This window comes from Anneissia japonica, unplaced genomic scaffold (assembly GCF_011630105.1).
Source record: "Anneissia japonica isolate Jap-2015-1 unplaced genomic scaffold, ASM1163010v1 scaffold288012_len1326614_cov192, whole genome shotgun sequence".
In the NCBI taxonomy this organism is placed as follows: Eukaryota; Metazoa; Echinodermata; class Crinoidea; order Comatulida; family Comatulidae; genus Anneissia; species Anneissia japonica.
This window is the reverse complement of record NW_022756612.1, coordinates 247,250-272,269: the sequence shown is the minus strand read 5'-3', so window position 1 is coordinate 272,269 and position 25,020 is coordinate 247,250. Positions and strand designations below refer to the sequence as shown.

Sequence of the window (25,020 nt, the reverse complement as noted above, 5' to 3'; positions counted from 1 at the left end):
AAAACAAAACCACGAAGATTAGAATTGTGTTTGACGCAGCAGCACGAACACATGGCAAATGCTTGAACGACTATATCTTTGCTGGACCAAAACTTCAGAATGATCTAGTAAACGTACTCTTGAGATTTCGTCAAAATCCAGTAGCCATCATGTGTAATATTTCAGAAATGTACCTTCAAATTCAGCTACAGATCGAAGACCGTCCATACCATCGATTTCTTTGGTGAGAGAATGATATAACATGCACACCAGATACATATGAATTTCAACGTGTGGTGTTCGGTGTAAACTCATCACCATTTATGGCTCAGTATGTAGCCCAGGAGCATGCCAGACGATTCAGCAAAGAATTTCCTCATGCATCAAAAACAATGCTTTTCAGCAAATATATGGATGATAGTATGGATTCCACAACAGATATTGATGCAGGGATACAACTATATGAGGAGTTGTCACAGCTCTGGAAGCGGGTTGGTATGCATGCAAGAAAGTGGCTGTCAAACAAGACAGAAATTATAGAGAAAATTCCACAGGAAGACTGCCCAGCTGAGGTAGATCTAGACAAAGGAGATCTGCCGCAAGTAAAAACTCTTGGCATTCGATGGACACCTAAAGAGTATTATTTTACTTTCAAGATAAATCCTACAGTAGCGGAAAGGACCACCTGGACAAAACGATCCTTTTTAAAATGGATCGCTACATTGTTTGATCCTCTTGGGCTTTTGGCACCGAACCTCATCATAGCAAAGATTTTACTTCAGGAAATATGGATTCAAGGACATGAATGGGACGAACCACTAGAGTTAAGCCTTGCATGCAAGGTAGAACAGTGGTTTAAGGATCTCCAGAATCTGACAGCTTTACGAATTCCACGTTGCCTAAAAAATGACAGACCAACCAGTCATTTACAGCTACATGTATTTTGTGATGCATCGGAAAAGGCATACGGATCTTGTGCATATGTACGGTATACATATCTAGATGGGACTATTTCATGTGCACTTGTGGCATCAAAATCTCGAGTAGCCCCATTAAAAGCTGTCAGTATTCCGAGGTTGGAGCTAATGGCTGCCGTATTGAGACTCAGATTAGCACAGAAGATAGGAGAGGCCCAACAAATTGACAGACATCTATGGACTATGTGGTCTGACAGTATGGACACCTTGTACTGGATAAGGGGTATGAGTAGAAAATTTAAACCCTTTGTGGCAAACCGAGTTGGAGAAATTCAGGAAGGGACTGAACCGGCCCAGTGGAGACACATACCAACTAAAGAGAATCCAGCAGACTTATTAACAAGAGGTTTAAATGTCCCAGACCTGATCAGAGAAGAAAAGTGGTGGAAGGGACCTAAATTCTTGTTTCTAGAAAAATCAGAATGGCCACCAAACAAGATCACATTGAAGATTAAAGAAAATTCTGAAATAAAACGTTCATACAAAGACAAAAATGAAGAACTTGCATTCTTCATTGAACCAAAACAAGAAAGAGAAAGTCGACTTGACCCCGCACGTTTCTCTAGTTGGATTAGACTGAGCAGAGTATATGCAACAGTTATTCGTTATCTACAGAACTGCAAATTACCAGCCGGTTATCATCAAATTGGCCCACTCACTTCAGAGAAAATTGTAAATGCACAACACAGACTAATAATGTCAGCACAAAATCTATGTTTTGGAGAAGAAATAAAAGCACTAAAAAGTGATAAACCAATTCCTATGGGATCAAAGTTACTACCACTGAACCCAATCCTTGATACAGATGGCATTATACGCTGTGATGGGAGACTAAAATATGGTGAGTGTGTTGCCTGGGAGACAAGGTACCTGATCATTTTACCAAAGACACAACATATCACCAAACTAATAATCAAGAATGCACATGAGCTGGCATTACACTCTGGAACAAATTATGTTCTCTCCCAACTCTCAGGAAAATATTGGATTTTGTCAGCACGAGAAGCAATCAGAGGTTGGGAACGGGAATGCAATGAATGTAAAAGAAGAAATGCCAAACCAGTACAACCAAAGATGGCACCACTTCCAAAGTATCGACTGGGAGAGTCACTGCGTGCTTTTACACATACAGTATTTCAGTGGACTTTGGTGGACCCGTCATTACCGTGCAAGGAAGAGGACGAGCCAGAGTAAAGAGATATCTCTGTTTGTTTACCTGCCTGGAAGTACGAGCAGTACATTTAGAAATGGCTTGGAGCCTAGATACAGACTCCTTTCTTAATGCATTTTTTCAAATGGCATCAAGAAGAGGTATGCCAGAAAGCATGTTATCCGACAATGGGACCAATTTTGTGGGTGCAAATAACGAGCTAAAGAGTTGAGAGACCTGGATGAAAATAGAATCAAAGACCAAACTGCTGCCCATGGAGATAAGTGGAGATTCAATCCTCCAGGTGCGCCCCACTTCAGTGGAGTACATGAAGTGATGATAAAGACAACTAAGCGAGCGATAAAGGTAACTTTGGGGAATGCAGATATAACAGATGAGGAGTTAATCAGCGCAATAACAGGAGTAGAAGGACTTGTTAATTCACAGCCATTAACATACCAGTCAGCAAATCCTAATGACATAATCCCTTTGACGCCAAATCATTTTATTCATGGGCAGGTAGGAGGAATATTTGCTCCTGAAAGCATTGATAAAACAAACTTTAATCTCAAAAAACGTTGGAGACGAGTACAAGAACTAGTAAGGCACTTCTGGCACCAATGTATTAAAGAATATCTTCCTGCATTGACCACTAGAAAAAAGTGGAACACTTCTCATAAGAACGTTAAGGTGGGAGACATAGTGTTGGTCTATAATCCAGACACCGCAAGAGGCAAGTGGCCACTTGGTAAAATAGAGAAAGTCTTTCCTGGGGACGACGGACATGTGCGGGTAGCTGAAGTAAAGACTCAGAATGGAACTTTAACTCGGCCGGTAGTGAAGTTGTGTCTATTAGAGTGTATCAACAAATAAAGTTAATACTTTGCTGGTCTTTTTGACAATTGCTGACATTTGAACTCTTAATATAAACTATGCTTGACTACATGATTATATGCTAACTGTGTGAAATGAATGAAGATATAACATTTAATACATATTTAAACATAGAAAATATAAATATACAGTATAGCATGCAATAACTAAAACCAAATAAGAAATAAATGTGGTACAGTAGTCATTTTGAAGGTAAATCGCACAGCTTGATGGATGTAGAAGTAGTAGTAATTAGATAGTTGATGATATTTTTACGCCAGGTTTAGTAATTTCATCTTTAACTGTTAGTACAGTATTTTATTATAGTTCTGAGAATGATTTAATAATCTTGAACAAGAACACTTAGTTTTTAACATTTGTTTTGGTTTTGCATATGTTTGAATTTTGTTAAATACAGAAAGGACTAATTTATGTTAAAGTTAGTTAGTTTTTTGACATCAGTCTGTCAAGGGAGGGGAGGATGTTGTTGAGATAGCTAGTTAGAATTGTTAGATTATAGAGGGCAGCACTTGTTTTAATTTTGTGGAGGTCACGTCAAGAGAGACGCCGTGGTGTTGAGCAAGATTTAGGTTTGTTGTTGAAACCCTGGCGAAAGAAAGAATAAAAGTAAATAGAGTTTACTTAAATTAAGCAACTGTCTTCGAGAAAATCATTTACATCTAGTCTCCATAAAACTACTGGCAAACGAAAAAAAAAATGCTCTAACCATTTATGCATGATGGTGTTCTTTTTGACCATTGGCTGTTATTCTGGCAGTAACTTTTTCGGAGATCAACATTTACCATCACAAAAGGGTTTCTACATATTACATCCCTTTGGACTCCATGTAATATTGACGTTGGCTCCACGTGTATTTCATTTTTGCTGTATAGCACAACTGCATTCGCTACTTCATAATGTGGACAGGTTGCTGTGATATAAAGCAAACAACATTTTTCATTATTCAACTTTTTACCCCAAATTAGAGTGAATTCTGGTATGTAGTACAATAGGCCTATATGATGTCATCATTACAAGGTGGTGTGAATATGTTTTGTGGTTTAAGAGATTTGTGGTGAATTTTCATGATTTTAAAAAAATACAAATAAATTGTTTACTCAATAACCATCTATTTCAAAATATCCATGTGGGTGGTATGAAGATGATAGTATAAAAACAATTAAATATTAAAAATGTAAAAAACTAAGGAATAAGGTACAGTACAATCAAAAACTTGATGTAGATAACAAACCATGAGAAGAAGGTGGCAAAACTTACTTATACATTCAGTTTTAATGTCAAACAGCCCTAGATGACAGGTGGAATTCATCTTACAGATTCTGGAAGTTTTAAGTCCTATTTCTGTAGTCTGCCATAATGCTCTTGTGCCGGGAGGAAAGGTACCATCAGCGTTCTCATCTTTGTCATAGTTAATGCTAATATTTCTTGGTATCACCTGACATGGCTCTATGGCAACAGATTGTGTAAAACTGATTTTTCTAGAATAATATCTTTATTATAATACTAAATAATAATAATATAATAATGAAAGTCAATCGTGACGTCATCATTGCAACTCCCAAAGTTATTTGCCTATCTCCAACATTACCTGCAGGCCCTCAGGAAATTTTTTTCAAGCATTAAATCTAACCTTCATATAATAATTTTTCCTAAAATGCACTATGCACAGCTCTACAAATTTAATAATAAAATGTTGATAATGTAACGATAATTGATGGTAATGATATTATTAATAATGTTTTGATGATGATAGTTGGTATATTATAAATGTAATTGCTTATGCACACACCCAATGTTTGCCAAAGGCACTACCCCACAATGGCTCTACCACTGCACCCTGGTGGGTGCCTCAATTGGCTCGCACACCCTGCTTTTAGGACAAGACAAGTTGGGGATACCCCAGGTACTGGTCTATACAGTTTTCCTGTGGTTGACAGAAGGTTGACAGAAGAGTGCCTGGTGGTTTACAAGGTAGCACAGACACAGTGTAGGAAGATAATGAATGATAGTCCATGCATCGAGCCCCATGAGCGTCTTATAATTAATATTTTTTTAAATACGTCCACTTACTTTCTGTGCATTTTGGAACAGGTGGTGTTAGCATTTCATTCCAACACAAAATTGCAGTAAATTCATTTTCAGTTTCGTATCCAAAATGACAAGTGAAATTAACAAGCATTCCATGGTAGACAGTACTCGCATTGACCTTTCCATTAGAAGTAATGGGGATATCACATTTTGCTGTAAACACATAAAAAAATTATTGAAATTAATCAGAAATATAGGAAAGAAATAATATCAGTTTCTTCTCATAAATTTATTTTCTATATGGCATATTATATATAACTAGTTTTTCAGAAAAATGAAAATTAATTGTCCTCTACTACAGGATTCTGCCCCAAACACTTGAATATATATCCCCCAGTCTGAGGGTATTGCAAAAATTTGTTGAATCACATATTGCATATAAATATACAGAAATTTACTCTCACTGCCACCTTAATACCTCTAGCCCTATCTAATAATCCTAATACAGCATTCAAATATATATAAACATGATGTTATAAATCGTATCAAACACAGTTCATCAACAAATATTCCTTATTAAGTTTTATGAAAAAAGAGGTATCTGGTGGGAATCGAAACCTGCAAGTGATTTAAAGGCATGGGGGAAAAAACCCAGCAACAAACGGAATAATGCAATGAATAATATAAATTGAAACCTAACAGAAAAAGAATCTGACAAAGAAGAAAAAAAAAAATCAGCTAAACTTGGACTCAAACCCAAGACGTTTTTCCGTACATGGCAGACTTCATAGCCACTTGACTACGAAAGCACTGTCTGTGGTAATTCAAGCGTTCGGTAGAATCTGAGTTAATTTCATTCTTCTAACATGTCTGACGTCAAAAATTTGATATAGCACTAATATTGCATGTGACCAAACTAGTCAGATCTATAAGATAAGCTCTGTTCTTTGCATTATTTTCAGCTTGCTGGACCTTGAATAAGATACTTTCATATATAAAGTGAATTAAAGTTTTGTAACTGATAATCCAATTATTTTTACATAGTAAACTATTTCTTTGACGTACTTGCGCTTGCTTTCGTCTTGTTGTCAACAAGACTTCGTCAGGCTGAATGAGCTGGACGTTTTGTTGTTTGTGCAAGGACTTTTAACTGTTACCAGGATAGGAACCCGGGCTGATTTAAGCCATCTAACTTGAATTAGCCTTATGTGTGGTATTGTTATGCTAATGAGCCAGATAAGCACAATCTGCACATGCTCAGAAAAACAAAACTTTCCTTAGCCACACTGCGTATCGGCTTGGCGTACAGCAGCTAGGCCTAGCTTATCTTATTTTTGTTTGTTACGCACCACTGACTTAGGCCGTTTGTCATCACTTCAAGATGTCTACCGATTCATGGAAAAGGCGTATTAAAATCCAAATATTGGCGTTTGTGCGCAATACATTTTAATTTTATATAAGTAGTAAGTATATGAATGATTTTAATGCACTAGTTAGTTGATAACTTCATTCTAATTTGTTTTGGGTCTCTTTTCTGCATTTTAATAAGCGGTTAGACAGGGCCTAGGCCTATGTGATGTTCATTGTAATACTACAAAACAAAGTCACATCAATTTAAAATCAAATTTGCAGACATACTTGCCTTATATCTTAACGTGCAGGTGATTTTATTGGTAGATTAATTTGTTTTTAAGTGTGTAAGTATGATTGATTTGCATGCCAAGTGAAATTAGTACCCTTATTTTGCTTTTTTTTACTGTACCGTAATTCTCGGCGTGTGTGTGGCCATGGTGTGGCTAAGGAAAGGGTTTTGGTTTCTGAGCATGTGCAGATTGCGCTTATTTGCCTCATTAGCATAACAATACCACACATAAGGCTAATTCAAGAAAGACGTCTTAAACCAGCCGGTTCAACGGGCTAAAGAAATCATTAAAAAAGCCGAGAAACAACTAGTGTGTGAAAGAATTCGAATCACGTCTAAAAGATCTAAAAGGCAAATTGGAGGCCACAGAAGGGATAATCAAGACAAAATTGGAAAACGAACAAGATAGCGAGCTTGTCATTCTCCACATTACGACAGTGAAAAATGTTGGAATACGTCAGAATCAAATCAAAACATTAACTCAAATATCGGAAGTGGAAAGACGCTAAGGATGGTCAAAATACAACTATTGGGATATTAAAACACAATGAAATTGATCTATCAGGAACCCAACTCAAACGGTGGGTAGTCAACCTTTCCAACACAAAATTAACAAAAAACGAAAACATTCTGGCGAGAGGCCTAAATTACGCGATCATAAAACCTAGGCAACCAATGGAAGACTTTGTGGAGGCGACCGAGCAGGCATGCAAACTGGCTTCACTGGAAGATAGGGATCTAATACGGGGGAAATTCTTGAGTATTCTAAGGTCAGCTAGGCCTACTAGGCCTACAAAAATGAACATTAGTAACCAAAAAGCTAAAGCACTCAACACAATCAGAAATGACAAATCACTAAACCATACTTCCAGCAGACAAGGGCAACGCCACTGTTATTCTGAATTCAACGGACTATGAAAGGAAAATGACTGACATGCTCTCTGATGAATCTACATACAAGAAAATAAAAAAAGATCCCACAGCAGGCTACAAAAGAAAACTCACAGCCATACTCAACAGACTAATGAAAGAAAAGAAAATAACACCCAGTCAGAAACATCCCAACATCGGAAAACATTCCACAAATTTATGGCTCACCCAAGATCCATAAAGACAATACTCCTCTATGCCCCATTGTTGACTATACAGGATCCAACACTTACAATGTTTTTCGTAGTCTAGCCGGCATACTCTCTCCTATGTTTAGCAACACTATTCATCATGTACACAACGCCAAGGATATTGCAGACACACTAAAGAATGTAGTTGTCTCATCCCGAGAGACAATCGTCTCCTTTGACGTCGTCTCCCCATTCACAAAAACCCCAGTAGACAAATCACTGGAAATAATAAAACAACGGTTGCTCACTGACAAAGAACTGAATTCCAGGACTTTCTTACAGTAGATGATATATTGGGTTACTAACATTTGTCCTTTCCACTACCTATTTCTCTTTCAGAAATGACATACAGGTATACAGCCAATGTTTTGGTATTGCCATGGGTTCGCCAGTTTCTCCTCTGATAGCCTCTTTCTTCATGGAATGGTTATAGAATGAAGTCAACATCAAAGCTGGACCAGACATAAAACCTATACTCTGGAAGAGGTACGTAGATGACTACTAGTGATCATACATACTCAATACATACCTGAACCATATTGACCCCACAAACAATATAAAATTTACATGTGAACATCTGAGCAACAATTCCATTCTGTTCCTAGACACCATTCTCACAAGAGAAGTCGACGGCCGCCTTACTACTACAGTCCACAGAAAGGCTACCCATACTAACCAATATCTGCATTTTACATCACACCACCCACTTCAACATTAATTGAGTGTTCCCCGCACCCTTATTCATAGATGCTACACCATCGTATCGAACACCAGAAATCAGAAAAAAGAATCACAAAACATCAAAACAGCACCAAATAACTGTGGATACCCGGACTGGACTATTACTAAAATAAAACAGCAACAAGAACAAAGGAAACTGCAAAAGGAGATAGCCAAACAAACCAAATCTGGTAGAAATAAGGGCAACATTGAACTTCCCTACATACAAGGAATATCGGAAAAAATCTTCACTTCACACACACAATACTGGCTCGTACTACAAAGCAGATAACAAGCTCAGAGAAATCCTAGTATATCCAAAAGACAAGACAAAAAAAGAAGACACGTGGAATAATTTACCAGATCGGCTGTCTAAACTGTAACTATGTTTATATAGGCAAAACCTGCAGACCTTTCAAGAAAAGACTGGAAGAACACAAAAAAGATGTCACTAATAATACCAAAGGCATACGCACAAGATCAGCACGCGCTTCCTCATCCAATTTCGAATCACTTCATAAATCAGCAGTTACAGATCACATGGTTCAGATTGGGATAATGCCAAAATCATCAAAAGAGAAAATTCATGGGACAAGAGGATTATCAGAGAAGCAATTGCCATAAGAAAACACCAAACCACTATGAACAGGGACGATGGGGGATACAGACTCTCACATATATGACTAAATTTTACAACCTGACGAAAGCTAGCGAAAATACATAAACAAAAATGGTTTACTATTTAAAAATAATTGGATTATATATATATGAAATCTCTCCTATTCAGCAATGAAACACCATGGTGCAAGAAAAACACGAAAGTGCAATTTGACGTAACTATTGGAAGTTTCGATGGTGCAGAAACCTGCGAGCTGATAGATCTTTTCATATAGCTGAACTTAAAACCAAAATACGGATCCTGTGTCGGCTTGAACAGAGATGACGGCCTAGCCGCATTTAATGAAACACCTACAAAAATCGAGGAAATAAAAAAAGATATATGCAAGACCTTCGGAAAGAACAAGCTCATAATCACCATAGAAGCCAACAAGAAAATAGTAGACTATCTGGACATCACCCTCGACTTAAACGCTGGAACATTCAAGCCATATATGAAACCAAACAATACTCCACTGTATGTACATAGACAAAGCAACCACCCACCATCTATAACGCGCAACATACCGGAAGCCATCAACAAACGTCTGTCAAAGATATCATCTAATGAAACTGTTTTTAATGAAGCCACACTACCGTACCAAGTGGCACTTAGAAAGAGTGGATATGAATACAAATTAAAGTTTGACCCATCAGCTAATGACAAACAACGAAAACGAAACAGACAGAGAAACATAATCTGGTTCAACCCACCCAGTGACAACGTATCAACCAATATAGGACGCACATTCCTCAAAATCATTGACACATCCTTCCCACCCGGCCACCAACTCTAAAAAATATTCAACTGCAATACTGTAAAAATTAGTTACAGTTGCATGCCTAGCATAAAACAAATAATATCTAGCCATAATAAGACACTTAATAACAAAACTATGGAGCAAGAAGCAAAGAACTGTAATTGCAATAAGAACAGAGTATGCCCACTAGAAGGTGAATGTCTAACAAAAGGGATTGTATACCAGGCCACAGTTACAAGGCACAACAACAAAACAGATGAAACCTACGTCGGACTTACTGAACACTCCTTTAAAACCAGATTCAATGGACACAACAGCAATTTTAGAAAAAAAACTCAGAAAAATGCCACAACTCTAAGTCAATATATATGGACACTAAAAGATAAGTCAATATTATATTCCATAAAGTGGAGAATTTTAGCCAAATGTAAACTTTACTCCACAGCCACTAAGAAATGTAACTTATACATAATGGAAAAATATTTCATAATTTGTAAGCCAGAATTAAGCACACTTAATCACAGAAATGAACTAGCCAGTTCATGAAGGCACAGAAAGAAACATTTGCTATGCAACAACTAACTTAAACAATAGACTAAGGGCCATAATTATCTACGCACCATGGCAACATATATTCGCTGTAGTTTCTGTCAGTATTAGTGTATGATCCTACTTGGTATGCTTATTATGTATTTAAGCCTGATGACGAGTGCGAGTAGCTTTTAGCTACTCATACGAAACAAGTTTGAAGCCAATAAATACAGATGGACATAATAATACATCGTGTAGCATAGCATAGAATCTGTTCAACCATGAAGCCTCCGTGGTCTAATGGTTATGACGCTCGCCTTGACAGCGAGAGGTCGCAGGTTCGAGTCCCACCAGAGATATTTTATTACACAATTTCTTTATTCATTTATTTACAGGACTACATTCGTTGAGAGCTATGCTACACGACGTATTATTATGTCCTTTATTCGAACACTGTATTTACACTTCTTTGATGATTTATATATATATAATTTAACAGTGTTAACGGTTACCTTGATTTATATTATACGCAACTATTTGTTTCTAGCCGTACTTATTGTGTAATGGAGTGTATCTGGTGGTATTTGAATCTGTTCAACCATGAAGCCCCTGTGGTCTAATGGTTATGACGCTTGCCTTGACAGCGAGAGGTTGCAGGTTCGAGTCCCGCCAGAGGCATTTTATTACACAATTTCTTTATTCATTTATTTACAGGACTACATTCGTTGCGAGCTATGCTACACGATGTATTATTATGTCCTTTATTCGAACACTGTATTTAAATGAAATATAACAAGTTAAATAGTATATAAAAGATGAATAAAAAGTATCTAGATGGGTGAATGCATTGATTAATAAAAAGTGTAATCTGTGAAGAATCCTAAATCTTTATTGACGCCATCTTGTGGGTATTTAATTTTAAGATCCATTTCAATTCGCAACAATATATATATACATATAGATATAATAAGCCTATAGATGTGTATAAGAGACCAGATATATATATATATATATATATATCTGGATTTAATTTTACTATACCACACATAAAACATGAGGTTTAACACAGTAGTAAAGTATTTAACTTACTTAACAAGCAAGCAGGTGATCTGCCTGAAAATATTCCCTTTCTGCAATTCCTTATCTGAAGACTCTCATCACTAAGCTTGTATCCTTCCAAACACTGATAAGTGACACTGGTCCCAGGTAGGAACATTCCGTTACCATCCTCCATTGTATCATATTCCACCACACCATTGCTAATTTCTGACACCATGGAACACGGATCTGGGTAGTGAATGATAAATAGAAAGGAACAGGACAACTGGTATCTGTGAATCTGCATCCCATATTATTGGGTTGGAGCTTTCATCAAATAATGTACAAGTAAGATAAGGCACAGACCATCACTGAGGATGTCTCCCGCGCTGGAAAACACCAGCTATTACAAACTTAATGGAGAAAATTATCTTTTGGAATCGCCTTTCCATTAATTAAAAAGTAGTAAACTAATAGGCATCAATATACTTTATGTGTTGTGGGGTAAAAAGGAGGGATGTATGCATGAATGTTTCCAACCAGGATGTTAGGGTGAGGATATGTGGGTCACACCACCTAGTGGATCTAAATATCCCTACTATAGAATTCAGAGGTATTGTATTCTGTATAGTATGGTAATCAAAATATTCTTTCATACTTTGTGGGGTTGTAGCTGGCCTACCTAGAGAGCCATCATCAAAATTGGCAAAATAATAGAATGTAACATTCATTAAAATATTAAAAACAAAAAAGTACTATCCATTATAATGGTCTATATGTATGAAATGAATAAATATAAAAAGTAAACAGTAGAGATATACAAATGAATTATCTATGACTCTGAGCTGAGTGTTTTGCCAAGAGGTATTGTTACTACTTCTTGTGTCAAAGACCCTGGTTCGAACCTAGTCAACGTGGGGTTTTAATCTGAGTATGATTGACGAGCTTCTTGATTAAAGCTCACAATGTGATTTAGATGAGATATGGAACATGTTTATATCTGTATCAGTTACATGTTGTATGCAGGTTCGTGGGAGCCAGTCCAAATTTCCAATTTCATGTTGATTGAGGACAAATAAAGTAGTATTACTGTTATTCTTCTTCTAGTTAAAAGTTTACTTATGTTTTTTTTTTCAGTTAGTAATTTTGATTAATCTATTCTTAGACACACGTAAATATGCTTAATGAAATCAGAGTATAGAATAATTATAATAAAAATGAACAAACAACGTATCAAATCCATTGTTAAATTTTCTGAATGAAATATGTTACCTTCAAGGCACAAAGGATGAGTGGGAGTAAATGTTTTGTTCCAACACAGCAGTGGAGAGCCTTCCCAGTGATATCCTTCATCACATGTGTAATTAACCATCACCCCATGGTTCACTGCTCCAGGGAAGCTCCCAACAACATTTCCATTTAAAATTGCAGGAACATCACACGTTGCTGTAGAGTAATGAGGTATAAGTTTATTTTCTAATTTCAAAAGAGAAAGTATTCAAATAAGATCATCAGTATATATACAGCATTTCTTCCCAGCCAGTAGTAGGGGAGATTTCCCGCCGATAAAAACATGAACGGTACTGAGTAAGGCAACTTGATTTCTTGCTTCGAACAACGTATCCATTCATAGAAGTCAAATGAAGATAATAAGCCTATCTGAGAGTGACTCTAGGGTGGTCGAGACCAGGACATATCTCTTTAAATTGAACAAAGATTGAGTTATGTTAATTATAGAACAAGTATACAGAGACTAGCCCATAAACGTAAACAATTATATTTAAAAACTTACTTAATGTATGTGTAAGTAATCTGTTGCAATTATGGAAAAATTAACATAAAATATGAAAGAATAAAGGAAGAAGGAAGAATAGGAAAGAAACTCGGAGCGGCTGAAATATATATCAAAATATACAACAATAATCAGTTGACATTATTGCATTATGTTTTTGTAAATATTTGAAGGTACTAATGATCAGAGGTCAGAGTGCAGCAGCCTACACATTTCATAAGTGCTTTTTACATAGTAATTGCACAAGACAAGCTATTAAGATAATATATATCTAAAGTGATTAAAACCACACAGAAATATAGATTCCTTGAAGTAAATATTCCTAGGCTTAGTAACAGTTTCTGAGATATGGTGTATACTGATAATTATTTTGGACCTGATGTTTGGTTTCTATTTATTTGTTTATATTTTTAACAATACAAACACTCTCCATCCCTAACTTACACCATGCCCTGATATAAAATCTTACTTATTGTGCATGTTGGACTTTCTCGTGTGAAACTTCCTCGTACACATGTGCGTTGTTGATAGTCCTTGGTAAGTTCATATCCTTCATCACAATAATAAGTTGCAATTGTACCAGGCATATAGAAACCACCTTGTGCATCTGTTGGCATGTATTCTATCCTACCATTATCAATGTTTTGTAATTCAGGACATGGATCTAGAAAGAAAAATACAAGTCTAACTATAAACTCATTATCCATTACTATGTCAATACAATTTTGCAATATTTGTATGAATCTTACATGCAACATTACTTATTGGTCAATACTTCAAACATAAAACATGTCACATCAAGTGTCTCTAGCACGACAACACAGTTGGCTTAAAATACCTGTTGTGGGTGCAGTTTCACGCCATACGCTAGCTCATGCAACATATTTTACAGGTTCACAAAATTTTACACGATGTGACTCGCCTGCAAGTATTATACACAACCATGGCTCTCGACGGTACACAACCAATTACTCTCACTGGTACACAACCCATGACTCTCACTGGTACACAACCCATGACTCTCACTAATATACAACCATTAACACTCACCGGTACACAAGCATGATTCTCACTAACCCATGACTCTCACTGGTACACAACCATGATTCTCACTAACCCATGACTCTCACTGGTACACAACCATGATTCTCACAGGTACACAACCCATGACTCTCACTAATATACAACCTATAACACTCACCGGTACAACATGACCCATGACTGTCACTGGTACACAACCCCATGACTCACTGGCACACAACCATGATTCTCACTGATACACAACCCATTGACTCTCACCAATACACAGCCATGATTCTTACTAATATACAACCAATAACACTCACTGGTACACAAGCATGATTCTCACTAACCCATTACTCTCACTGGTACACAACCATGATTCTCACTGATACACACAACCATGATTCTCACTAATCTATGGTTCTCACTGGTACACAACCCATGACTCAGTGGCGTAACGGTGGGGCCGGAGGCCCTGTGTATTCCTGAAACTGGGGTCCCTTTTTGGGTCCTGGTCACCAATTTCATCGTGGGATTTTAGATGTGCATTGTTATTCTAAATGTTTTTAACAATGAATAATTGATATAATATGCATCCAGAAAATCGAGGCCACCTCAGACCCAACATGGTTGGGGCTGAGGTAAGAAAATTTATGAATATGGCACCATTAGATGGCTGAAAATGGTACTTCACAGACATAAAATTGTGAATATAATTTTCTTTTTATCTAATATTTTGACAATTAGTGGGGCCTCGGGCCGGAAGCTCCAGGCCGGCAGCCCCCCACCCCCACTCTTTATTCCGCCACTGGATATAATATTATAATATTATATGTCCTACATTATGCTGTTGCCCTTGTGGGGCTGGCATAAGAAATTGTATTATTATGGTATGTCTAGATGGCCGGAAATGGCACTCACAGACTTAAAATTGTTAATATAACTTTCTTTTTATCTCCATTTTAAATTTTTTTTTACAAATTTGGTGGGATACCTGGACCGAGAGGTGGGGCCCCCACTTTAATCGTTATAATATGATATATGCCCTACAGTTGATTTCAGAGACACATTATGGTGTTATTTATTAACAAAGTCCTTTTTGGTCAGGGTGCTAGATCGAGGAGCCTATCGGTAGGGCCCCGGCCCTAGAATCTGGGGGCCCTGTGGACCGCCGCATTAGAGTGCATAGGCGTTACGGCACTGCCATGACTTTCACCAATACACAGCCATGATTCTCACTAATCCATGATTCTCACTCGTACACAACCTAACTCTCACCAATACACAGTCGTGATTCTCACTAATCCATGATTCTCACTGGTACACAACCCATGACTCTCACCAATACACAGCCATGATTCCCACTAATCCATGATTCTCACTGGTACAGAACCCATAACTCTCACCAATACACAGCCATGATTCTCACTAATCCATGATTCTCACTCGTACACAACCCATGACTCTCACAATACACAGCCGTGATTCTCACTAATCCATGATTCTCACTGGTACACAACCATGATTCTCACTGGTACACAACCCATAACTCCCTGGTACACAACCCATAACTCCCACCAAAACACAGCCATGATTCTCATTAATCCATGAGTCTCACTGGTACAAAACCCAAGACTATAGAATAAAATAAGCACAACTAAAAAATGCAACTTCACTGGGCCACTAACATTGATCTAAAAATCAACTACGGTATATTATGTTGATTATATTTTCACATCAGTAATTGGTATTTTTCATAATCAGTTACAGAGGTGCTAAATTATAGAATGAACTAAATGGTGGCCTAGAAAACTTAAATACACCTTCCAATTTAAAATGGAAATTAAAAAATAACTAAAATTCTTGCAGTATAAGATAGTATAATTATGTATTCAGTTGGATTTAAAAACAAATTGAATCCTAACCAGTTTTAATATTTTATTATACCCTGTAAATTATGTTTCTACCTTTGATATTTCCTCTTTTGTTTTGATTTACATTTCCTAATTTACAATGTCAGTTTTATGGCTTTACTTAAAAAGGACCATGAGATGATCAAGTGTTATGTCATTTAAATTTTGATAGTTTCTGCTGTGGATATTAATCAACTGAACATGAAACATTAAATATAACAGTAATACAACTTTTTAGGTAATCTTATCATTAAACATCAGACTTGACAGCAATATACACAAACAATTATATGCAACAATAATAATTTGTATCTACATGCCTTCAATGCAAACTGGAACAAAAGACATCTTTCCACTGGCAAGACATTTCCAAATATTTGTTGCTGAGTTGAGGTTGTAACCTTCATAACATGTGATTATGTAGGTTGATCCTTCATCAACTTTATCACCAGGATAGTAACCAGAAATCGGTGTCAGGTTGTCTGCAAGCTCAGGCAGTTCGCATTGACCTAAAAAAATGATAAACAAAATTTATATTCAGAATGGCAGTGGAACCGGTTCGGCGCAGCGGCAACGGTTTGGTTTCCCAACCTTGAGTTCGAGATTTCAATCCCTCACTGTGCATTTCGCTTGTATCCTTGAGCAAGATACTTATCTTCATTGCTTCTCTCCACCCTGGAGTATAAATAGATACCTGGTGAGGTTGCCTGTTCCTGTGCTGATTACCAGCAGCAACATTTAAAGCATATTGACCCAATGACCAGGGAAATAACTGCGCTTTATACCTAAAAGGAAGAGGCACATTATAAATGCCCGTACCAGTAATAGTACCAGTATTTAACCTCCTCATGTGAATTGGCCTGCTGAGTGAGCCACCAAAGGCTTACCACTGGACCATGTATACTTCTACTCTACATTATAATTGTACAATGTTTTTATTTATAGATGACTATGACATTGAAGACACCATAAATATCTCCTAAATAAACGACATTACCAATATTACTATGGACCTTCAAGTGTCTTCGAAGTTGTGGAAGGAGTGTCCCAGAAATAAGCAAGTAAAAATCTCCTGGAAACTTAACCCATTCCAGCAAATTCATGTTATTGCATGTTTTTACTATTGCATGTTTTTACTATTGCAGTTTCAATAGTCTCCCATAAGTCAGCTGGCAATGGCTATACATGCAGCAAAAATAAAATTTATTGATGTTAAGAAAGCTCATTAAACCAGTTCCCCCGGAAGTGGCTTCTTGCAAATTGGGAACTCTGTTAATGTTAATATCATATCACTCTGCATAACTGTAAGCCTACCTTTGCATATCGGAGTGGGATCAGACCACTTGTTATTTCCTTGACAATATATGGATTTACTTCCTTCTAGACGAAAACCATCATCACATGAAAAGATTATGTAGCCGTTGTAACCAAAGTTAACTCCATTTCGACTCCCATTCATTGGAATGCCTGGGTTTCCACAGTCCACAGCTGAATTTAAAAAAAGTGTAACACTTAATAATAATAAAATACATTATGCAAAAACAAAACAAATGACATACAGTAATTCAAAAGCATTCTTAATATTCCATATTTTTTGTGAAAGGCTTTGAACTGGAAATGTTCTGTGGGTAGGGTCGGTTATACCACGGAGGTATAAAAATATATTATAATATATTATACCTCCATGATTATACAACTGACAAATCTGATAACATATTTAGGAGCATCTAGAGCTGATAGCAAGATACAAGAAAATGTATTATCCTAAAAAATACAGAGAAATTTTATCCAACACAGTAATTCAAATAGCATTGGTTTTTATAGATTTTTTTGTAATTAAATTTTGGAAAATTCAACTTCACATAAAATAATAATCATACTTGAAGCACAAAACCAAAAGTAAGTATTAGTCAACTAGATATAGAGGTCCTCAAGTCTGTGTTTTGCATAAGAAATGCACAGAGTAATTGCATGAGACTTTATAATATACAGGTATACAGGTGTACGGACTCTCTGTGAATTTCTAGATATTTTAATCCAGCCATCAATTTATTCATTCATCCATCTATTTATCAATCCATTTGTCCATCCATCCATCTATCCATTTATCAATCCATCCATTTATCCATCCACCCATCCATTTATCTATTCATCAATATATCCACCCATCAATCTATCCATCCATTTATCCATCCATCCATTTATCCATCCATCTATCTAATGGTATTATCTATCTATTATATACCTGATCTATCCATGTATCTACGTATCCATCCATCCATTTAACCATCATCCATCTCTCCATTCATCCATCTATCTATCAATCCATTTGTCCATTCATCCATCCATCTATCCATTTATCAATCTATCTATATTTATTCATCCACCTATCCATTTATCTATTAATCCATATATCCACTCATCAATCTATCCATCCATTTATCCATCCATCCATCCATCCACCCATTCATCCATCCACCCATTCATTTATCCATCTATCTATCTAATGGTATTACCTATTTATATATCTATCAGATATTCATCTATCCATATCTATGTATCCGTCTATCCATTTAACCATCATCCATCTATTCATTCTTCCATCTATTTATCAATCCATTTGTCCATCCATCCATCCATCTCTCCATTTATCAATCCATTCACATATCCATCCACCCATCCATTTATCTATTCATCCATATATCCACCCATCAATCTATCCATCCATTTATCCATCCATCTATCTAATGGTATTATCTATATCTATAAGATGTTCATCTATCCATGTATCTATGTATCCATCTATCCATTTAACCATCTATTCATTTAACCCAGCAACACATACAATAAAATACAATACAATGACAGAAAGCTACAAAGCCAATCAATAAAGTTTAAAGAAATTTCAAATAGTAAAAGGACATGTCTAGCCTTGTGCATATCCCGGGAGCCTCACGCAATTAACTTTGACCTTAAGGCCTCACGCGAGGCCTATATATTCTCACGCTTTCCAGAATTTCTTTAAATTATAATTTTTTAATGTGCTATTTTCTCAAAACAAGCATACAACATGTAGAAACACAACTATCGGCGCTAGTGATCCCGTAGCAATCGTCAGAGTGTTCGACACCACCTCAGCAGAGACTGAAGAAAACTAACTGGGATATCAAAGTGGCACTTTGTATCAATGTATTCACTGTTAAGGTGTATGTTATATCGACACTTGACTGTATTTTCCTTAAGGTTTGTGACCTCACGCATAATTTTCAAAAAATACCCAATCTCAAGCAAATCCAGAAGAAATCTCAAGCAAGCCAGTGTGAGACCCTTGACAGGTCTGCAACAGTTATACTCTTTAAGAAAATAATTATCTTTTACCATAAATAATACATATATCAATAATAATACTTTATAATAATAATAATAATTATGTATTAATAACAATTATATAATTACATAATAAATATATGGTGATAATAACAGCAATAATAATAATTAGGAAAAAAAAGAAATATATGGTGGTAATAATAGCAATAATAATAATTAGGAAAAAAAATAATAGTAAAAATAAGAGATAATATATAATTAGTGCTCAAATTACATACACAAGGCAAAACCAAGGATTTATAAAGCATCGACAGCAAAGGAACTGTCAACGCAACACAGATTTCTGTGTAGTAATAAAATTCTATTTGCTTGATTACACAACTTTTGAACGTGAATGGACCAAGTTAGGGCAGGAACAAACCATACAAGTATCAACAGCTTGATTGACAGAATCTCCAATTTTCATCTTTAGCCAATACATTTTCTATAGAGCCAAATTAAGTGATTTATTTTTTTTTTTTTTAACTTATAGTAACTTTTTTTACTAAGTTAATATAACCAAATAATATCAAAGCAATAACCTTCACATGTCAGTAGACTGTGAGTCCATGTTTTGTCGGCCTGACAGGTTACAGTAAGTAATTGCGAATCAGTTCCTGCCACAACAAACCCATCTTCACATTCAATGGCGACACTACTGCGATATGTAGTTGACGATCCAAAGAGACCACCGTTTTCAGGTGTTGATATACGTGGGCACTGTATTGCTGATGAAAAAAATAAAATAAAAAACAGGTAATGTATTAACACTTACCTACATCCTAAACACACATTAGTGTCTTCGGGTTCATTTAGAAATTCAGACACATGCCAATAGCCAACAGACCATCCTCATCATCAGCCTGTCAGACACTGCCGGCTGATGCCTCCTCAAACTCTATTCTTGTGTATTCATTGTAAAATTTTCCCAGTAACTCCAAGCTCTTTCTAGAGAAGATTATTGTTGCCTTTCTTACATCTGCATTTTTAAATTCATCAAGTCTACTGATGTTGAGGATAGACCTGTCAAATGGCCAACAGATCATTCTCTTAAATTCCTTTAAATAATATGAAGCACTTAAAGGCCTTGTTGGAATGAAGTGCTATATATGTCTAACATATTATTGAGCAATTAGTATAATTGCTTATCATATACTAGTGGAAATTATTATACAAAGGTTAGGTAAATGTGTGTATGTGGGTTGTTCCTGCAGTTAGCGGCAGTTGAAATGGTACAACAGTACAATAAATAAATATCATTGTGTTTGAAGAACTTGATGATTTCTTCTAGACTACAGATTCAAATATTCCTATTAAATTAAAGTTTCTTTAGTTTATTAGGGTCCATTGATTAAAGGAATTCCTTAATTATTCATATGTAACATTAAATTTTTTTCGAATGTAATGTTTTCAATTACCACTTGTCAACAAATGACGATTGGGCAAGTGTCTGTCCTCTCTTCTGCAGGTATGTGTAGTGCTATGTATAAAAATACTAACCTTTTCATTGCGGTTTTGACATTTTGGACACAAACTAAAAAAAGGGCCCAGCAAACCATGCACTCATGAGATTAAAGCTTTAAGATTTAAATAACTTTACTGCAAATTTAAGGAAAATTTAAATGTACAGAATATTTTAATGTAATAATATAAAAAAAATTTTAATTATTTAAATATACAAAACATGAAAAACAAAAACAATCAAAAAGGGCATAAATAAAGAAGACATACAAATGAGTAAATACTGAATAAATCCTACAGGATTTTTTTTTTTGGATGGGGGAGGAGGGGTAACTTGGGAAGGTAGACTTCACCACTTGGCAAATACCCCATCATATAAAACAAAGTCACAGGACCTCTTTGTTCTGATTTCAGGCAACTTGAAGGAGCTCAAAGGTTATAGTTGATATTTGTTTTATCAGGTAGCAAATTACGGAGTACATGCCCAGAGTGTTTAACCTTGAAAAGTATCCCCTGCACAAGTTGTCCCTTCTTACAGTGAGTGGAATAACAGGGTCACCATCTCATGTACAAGTTTTGTTTAACAGGCTCTATGCTGAATGCGATCAAGTTGGTAAGACTGGTCCTTGGTAATAGTCAGGCCCCATACTGGCCGGCACTGCGTATTCTAATACAGGTCCAAAGTTGTCCCCTTAATAGGGTTTCTAATGCAGTACTTAGTAACTAAGTTTTATCTAGCACAAAACAAGTAAGACTACTTACGATTACACGATGGTACATAACCATCCCATTGCTGATTAGCCTGACACGTTCTATAGTATCTACCAGATAGCTGGTAACCAGTGTTGCATTCAAACGTAACCTGGCTTCCAAACGTAAACACATTTCCAATTCTCTTTCCATTGGCTATATTACCAGGAAACCCACAACTAACAGCTAAATTGAACAAGGCAACATTAATTAAGCTATTTCAATACACTTGAGGATGTATTGTCCGTTAAAAATGACCAAAATCTTAAAAAATAATTTTTTAATTAACTTGCTCATTTTGCAGTAACATACACTACACTAAATACACTAATTTCTATGTTCAAGTTGATAATTTTTATGTTACTTTAAAATTGGCAAGTAAATTTAAAAAATGATTTTTATGATTTTTGTTTTTTGCAAGGGACAGTACATCTTTAATATATTTTGATTACATTTTATTTACATGAGGCTTACCATTCCAAAATCAGCATACTGTCCCTAAATATTAAACTGAGTAATTTTTGCACACGAAGGTGGCAGATTGTATACAAAAGCAGAGAAGCTGTAATACTTTTACTCAAAACTTACAAGTCAATTTCAGTAAATGACCTATCACTTTAAAGCTTATAATGTGGAGAATATGAATTACTGTTACTGTTACGTAGCCGTCTTCCTCAGAAGACACATGGCCGTCGTTGACGTTTACCACTGCTGCTGACGAATGTACTGTGTTCTTTTAATGTTTTATTGTGAACGCACCACTTGATAGTGTGTGCCACTGTGTACGATTCAATAAAGTTATTATTACCTGTACAGTATATTAAAAAGCCAAATTTTTTGTGTCGTTAACTGACTCCTATTTATTTCTTGGGGACATGGTTCACTATTGCAACATCCCCTGGTTTCCCCTCTGGAGAGTTTGTTTGTTTGTTTGTTTGTTTATTGTTCATTTTCCACACAATACAACATAATCATGATAATCATCATAATCCAGAGTTGACAGAAACGTTGGAAGCTATGCCTAGTTTAGTAGTAGTAGTACAGCAGTTGTTAAGGGGGTATTGATTGCTTCGAATGTTTAGTCGCGAGTCTTGTAGGTACAGCCCTTAACTAAGCATTTAATAGCAGAAATATTGATGTGTTGCTAATTAAAATGTAATATTATGAATTTTTGCCACTTTTCTTAATACTCTTATTATCATTATCATTGCTATACTATATCATCATTTCCTCATTATTATCATTTAAAATTTGCAACTTACGATAACATTCAAGATATGGATCAACAGCAGTCCAGTTGGCAACTGAAGAGTTGAACTCGTCACGTTTGCAAGTTATATATGGACTTCCTCCTTTTCGATAGTAACCATGCCAACAGGTAAATTTAAGACGCTCTCCAATACCGTAGATAAGCCGATCATTTCCGTATACATCCCTTCCATTGTGTCTGGCTCTGCGCACAGCAGGTGGCGGTCCACATGACACTATAAGTAGAGCATTTAAAAAATTATGCCATTTGAGGTAGCAATCCCATTTTTTTGCTGATATTGTTAGTGTTATTATATAATTATTATTATTGTTGTTATTATTATCATTATTATTATTCGCCAATGATACTCTCTTAAAATTTCACATATAAACCAGCACAACAATACACACAAAAACAATAACTGTAATAACACAAATAGAAAAAGCAAAAAAAGAATCACAATCATTACAGATACATTACACATGAAAGGCTTCCTTCAATTTACCATCTGTTACACATGTTGGTGTTTCACCACTCCAACGTTGATCTCCACGACATTTTCTCATACTCAGAGATTCGTCAGACAGTTGATAACCAGGGGCACAGCTAAATGTGGCATTTGTTCCAAAACGCACTGGCTCACGTGTGTACGATACACTCAGTCCGACAGTGAGGGAACCCAGATCTTCAATATTGCAATAGTCATCTTTAACTTTGGTCAATCGGAAAATAGATATAATTATCTTCTGCTATATGTATCGTTATATTGTTATTGACAAGAGAAAAATAGCAAGTAATTCAATCACAAGTCAGACGAATAATGTGGGGATCTACAATTTATTTATATTTAAAAAAGTTAAAGACAACTTACAAACTTTAATGCAAATGAAACCACATATATCATCACATTTACAGCGGCGTCTTCCTTTGCAATCCGATTTAGCAGATTCTCCAGAACATGATGAAGTATCACGATTACACCTTCGACCTGTTCTATCTACTTCTGTTTCATTGTAGGGACAGTCTATTGCATCAGTTAGTTCTGAAAAAAATTGCAAAATCAATGTTAACAGAAACATGATGCAAAACTGGAGAACTGCATAAATACCACAAATTATCAGTTGGGTAACATGGCTTTCCGAGACTGGTGCCCTTGCAGGGTCCCGATCGCCAATTCCCTTGTGGGATTTTAGATATAATCGTTTTTTAATGTTTATTCTAAATGTTTTTATCAAAGAAATAAATGATGTATCAGTGGCAGATCCAGGAATTTGAAATCGAGGGGGCCCAGGGAGGGACTACCACCTCAGCCTCACCATGGTTGAGGCTAAGGTAAGACAATTTATGAATATAGCACCTCTACATAGCCAGAAATGGCACTCAGACTTAAAATTTGAATACAATTTTATTTTTACCTCCATCCGCATTTTTTAAATATTTTGACAAATTTAGATGAGCCTGGACACTGGATATAATATATGTCCTACAGTCATTGTCAGAGACACAATATGCTATTAATATCAGCCTCTTTTGGTGGGTCAGGGTGCTTCAGGCCCCTGGGGGTGTAGGGCCCTTCTGATCACCTCAAAAGAGTGCATAGGCCTTACACTACTAATTATCATCACAATAATCATAATCATATTCATAATAATAATTATCATAACCATCATCATAACAAAAACAATATTACAATGATGTTAATACATTTCAGTAATGTTAAATTCGTCAGTACCTACTATAAGCAGGATTTCATCATTATCAAAAACGTAACTGAAATTTTCTTCTTGAATGATAAAAAAAAAAATGGACACTCACCAATTATAAAGAAAATAAACAGAAAAGCATGAAAGACTGAAGACACCATTACACCTTTGTAAGTCTGACAAGGAATTGTTGACGAAGAAGGTATAGCAACAGCAGTTGTCTTCCTCATACTGGACTCGGGTAGGTGAGTGATGACAGCATATC

General features: G+C 36.0%; 1 protein-coding gene across 9 annotated transcripts in view; it reads right to left on the bottom strand.

Annotated features, from left to right (window-relative positions):
• The window catches only part of LOC117124283 (CUB and sushi domain-containing protein 3-like), a 49,407-nt gene extending 24,387 nt beyond the window's left edge, over nucleotides 1–25,020 (bottom strand). For 8 of the 9 annotated variants that reach the window (XM_033270456.1, XM_033270457.1, XM_033270460.1 and 5 more), the window contains exons 1-14: nucleotides 24,868–25,020; nucleotides 23,924–24,094; nucleotides 23,558–23,764; nucleotides 23,066–23,287; nucleotides 21,816–21,989; nucleotides 20,135–20,320; nucleotides 17,541–17,714; nucleotides 16,547–16,735; nucleotides 13,760–13,954; nucleotides 12,771–12,944; nucleotides 11,550–11,747; nucleotides 5,071–5,241; nucleotides 4,258–4,446; nucleotides 3,707–3,910 (exon numbers count right to left, since the gene is read on the bottom strand). In XM_033270456.1, the coding sequence (XP_033126347.1) occupies nucleotides 3,707–3,910; nucleotides 4,258–4,446; nucleotides 5,071–5,241; nucleotides 11,550–11,747; nucleotides 12,771–12,944; nucleotides 13,760–13,954; nucleotides 16,547–16,735; nucleotides 17,541–17,714; nucleotides 20,135–20,320; nucleotides 21,816–21,989; nucleotides 23,066–23,287; nucleotides 23,558–23,764; nucleotides 23,924–24,094; nucleotides 24,868–24,985 (2,572 nt within the window). In that variant the 5' untranslated portion in view covers nucleotides 24,986–25,020. The remainder of the gene's footprint in view (nucleotides 1–3,706; nucleotides 3,911–4,257; nucleotides 4,447–5,070; nucleotides 5,242–11,549; nucleotides 11,748–12,770; nucleotides 12,945–13,759; nucleotides 13,955–16,546; nucleotides 16,736–17,540; nucleotides 17,715–20,134; nucleotides 20,321–21,815; nucleotides 21,990–23,065; nucleotides 23,288–23,557; nucleotides 23,765–23,923; nucleotides 24,095–24,867) is intronic. The other variant, XM_033270464.1, reaches the window with a different exon arrangement.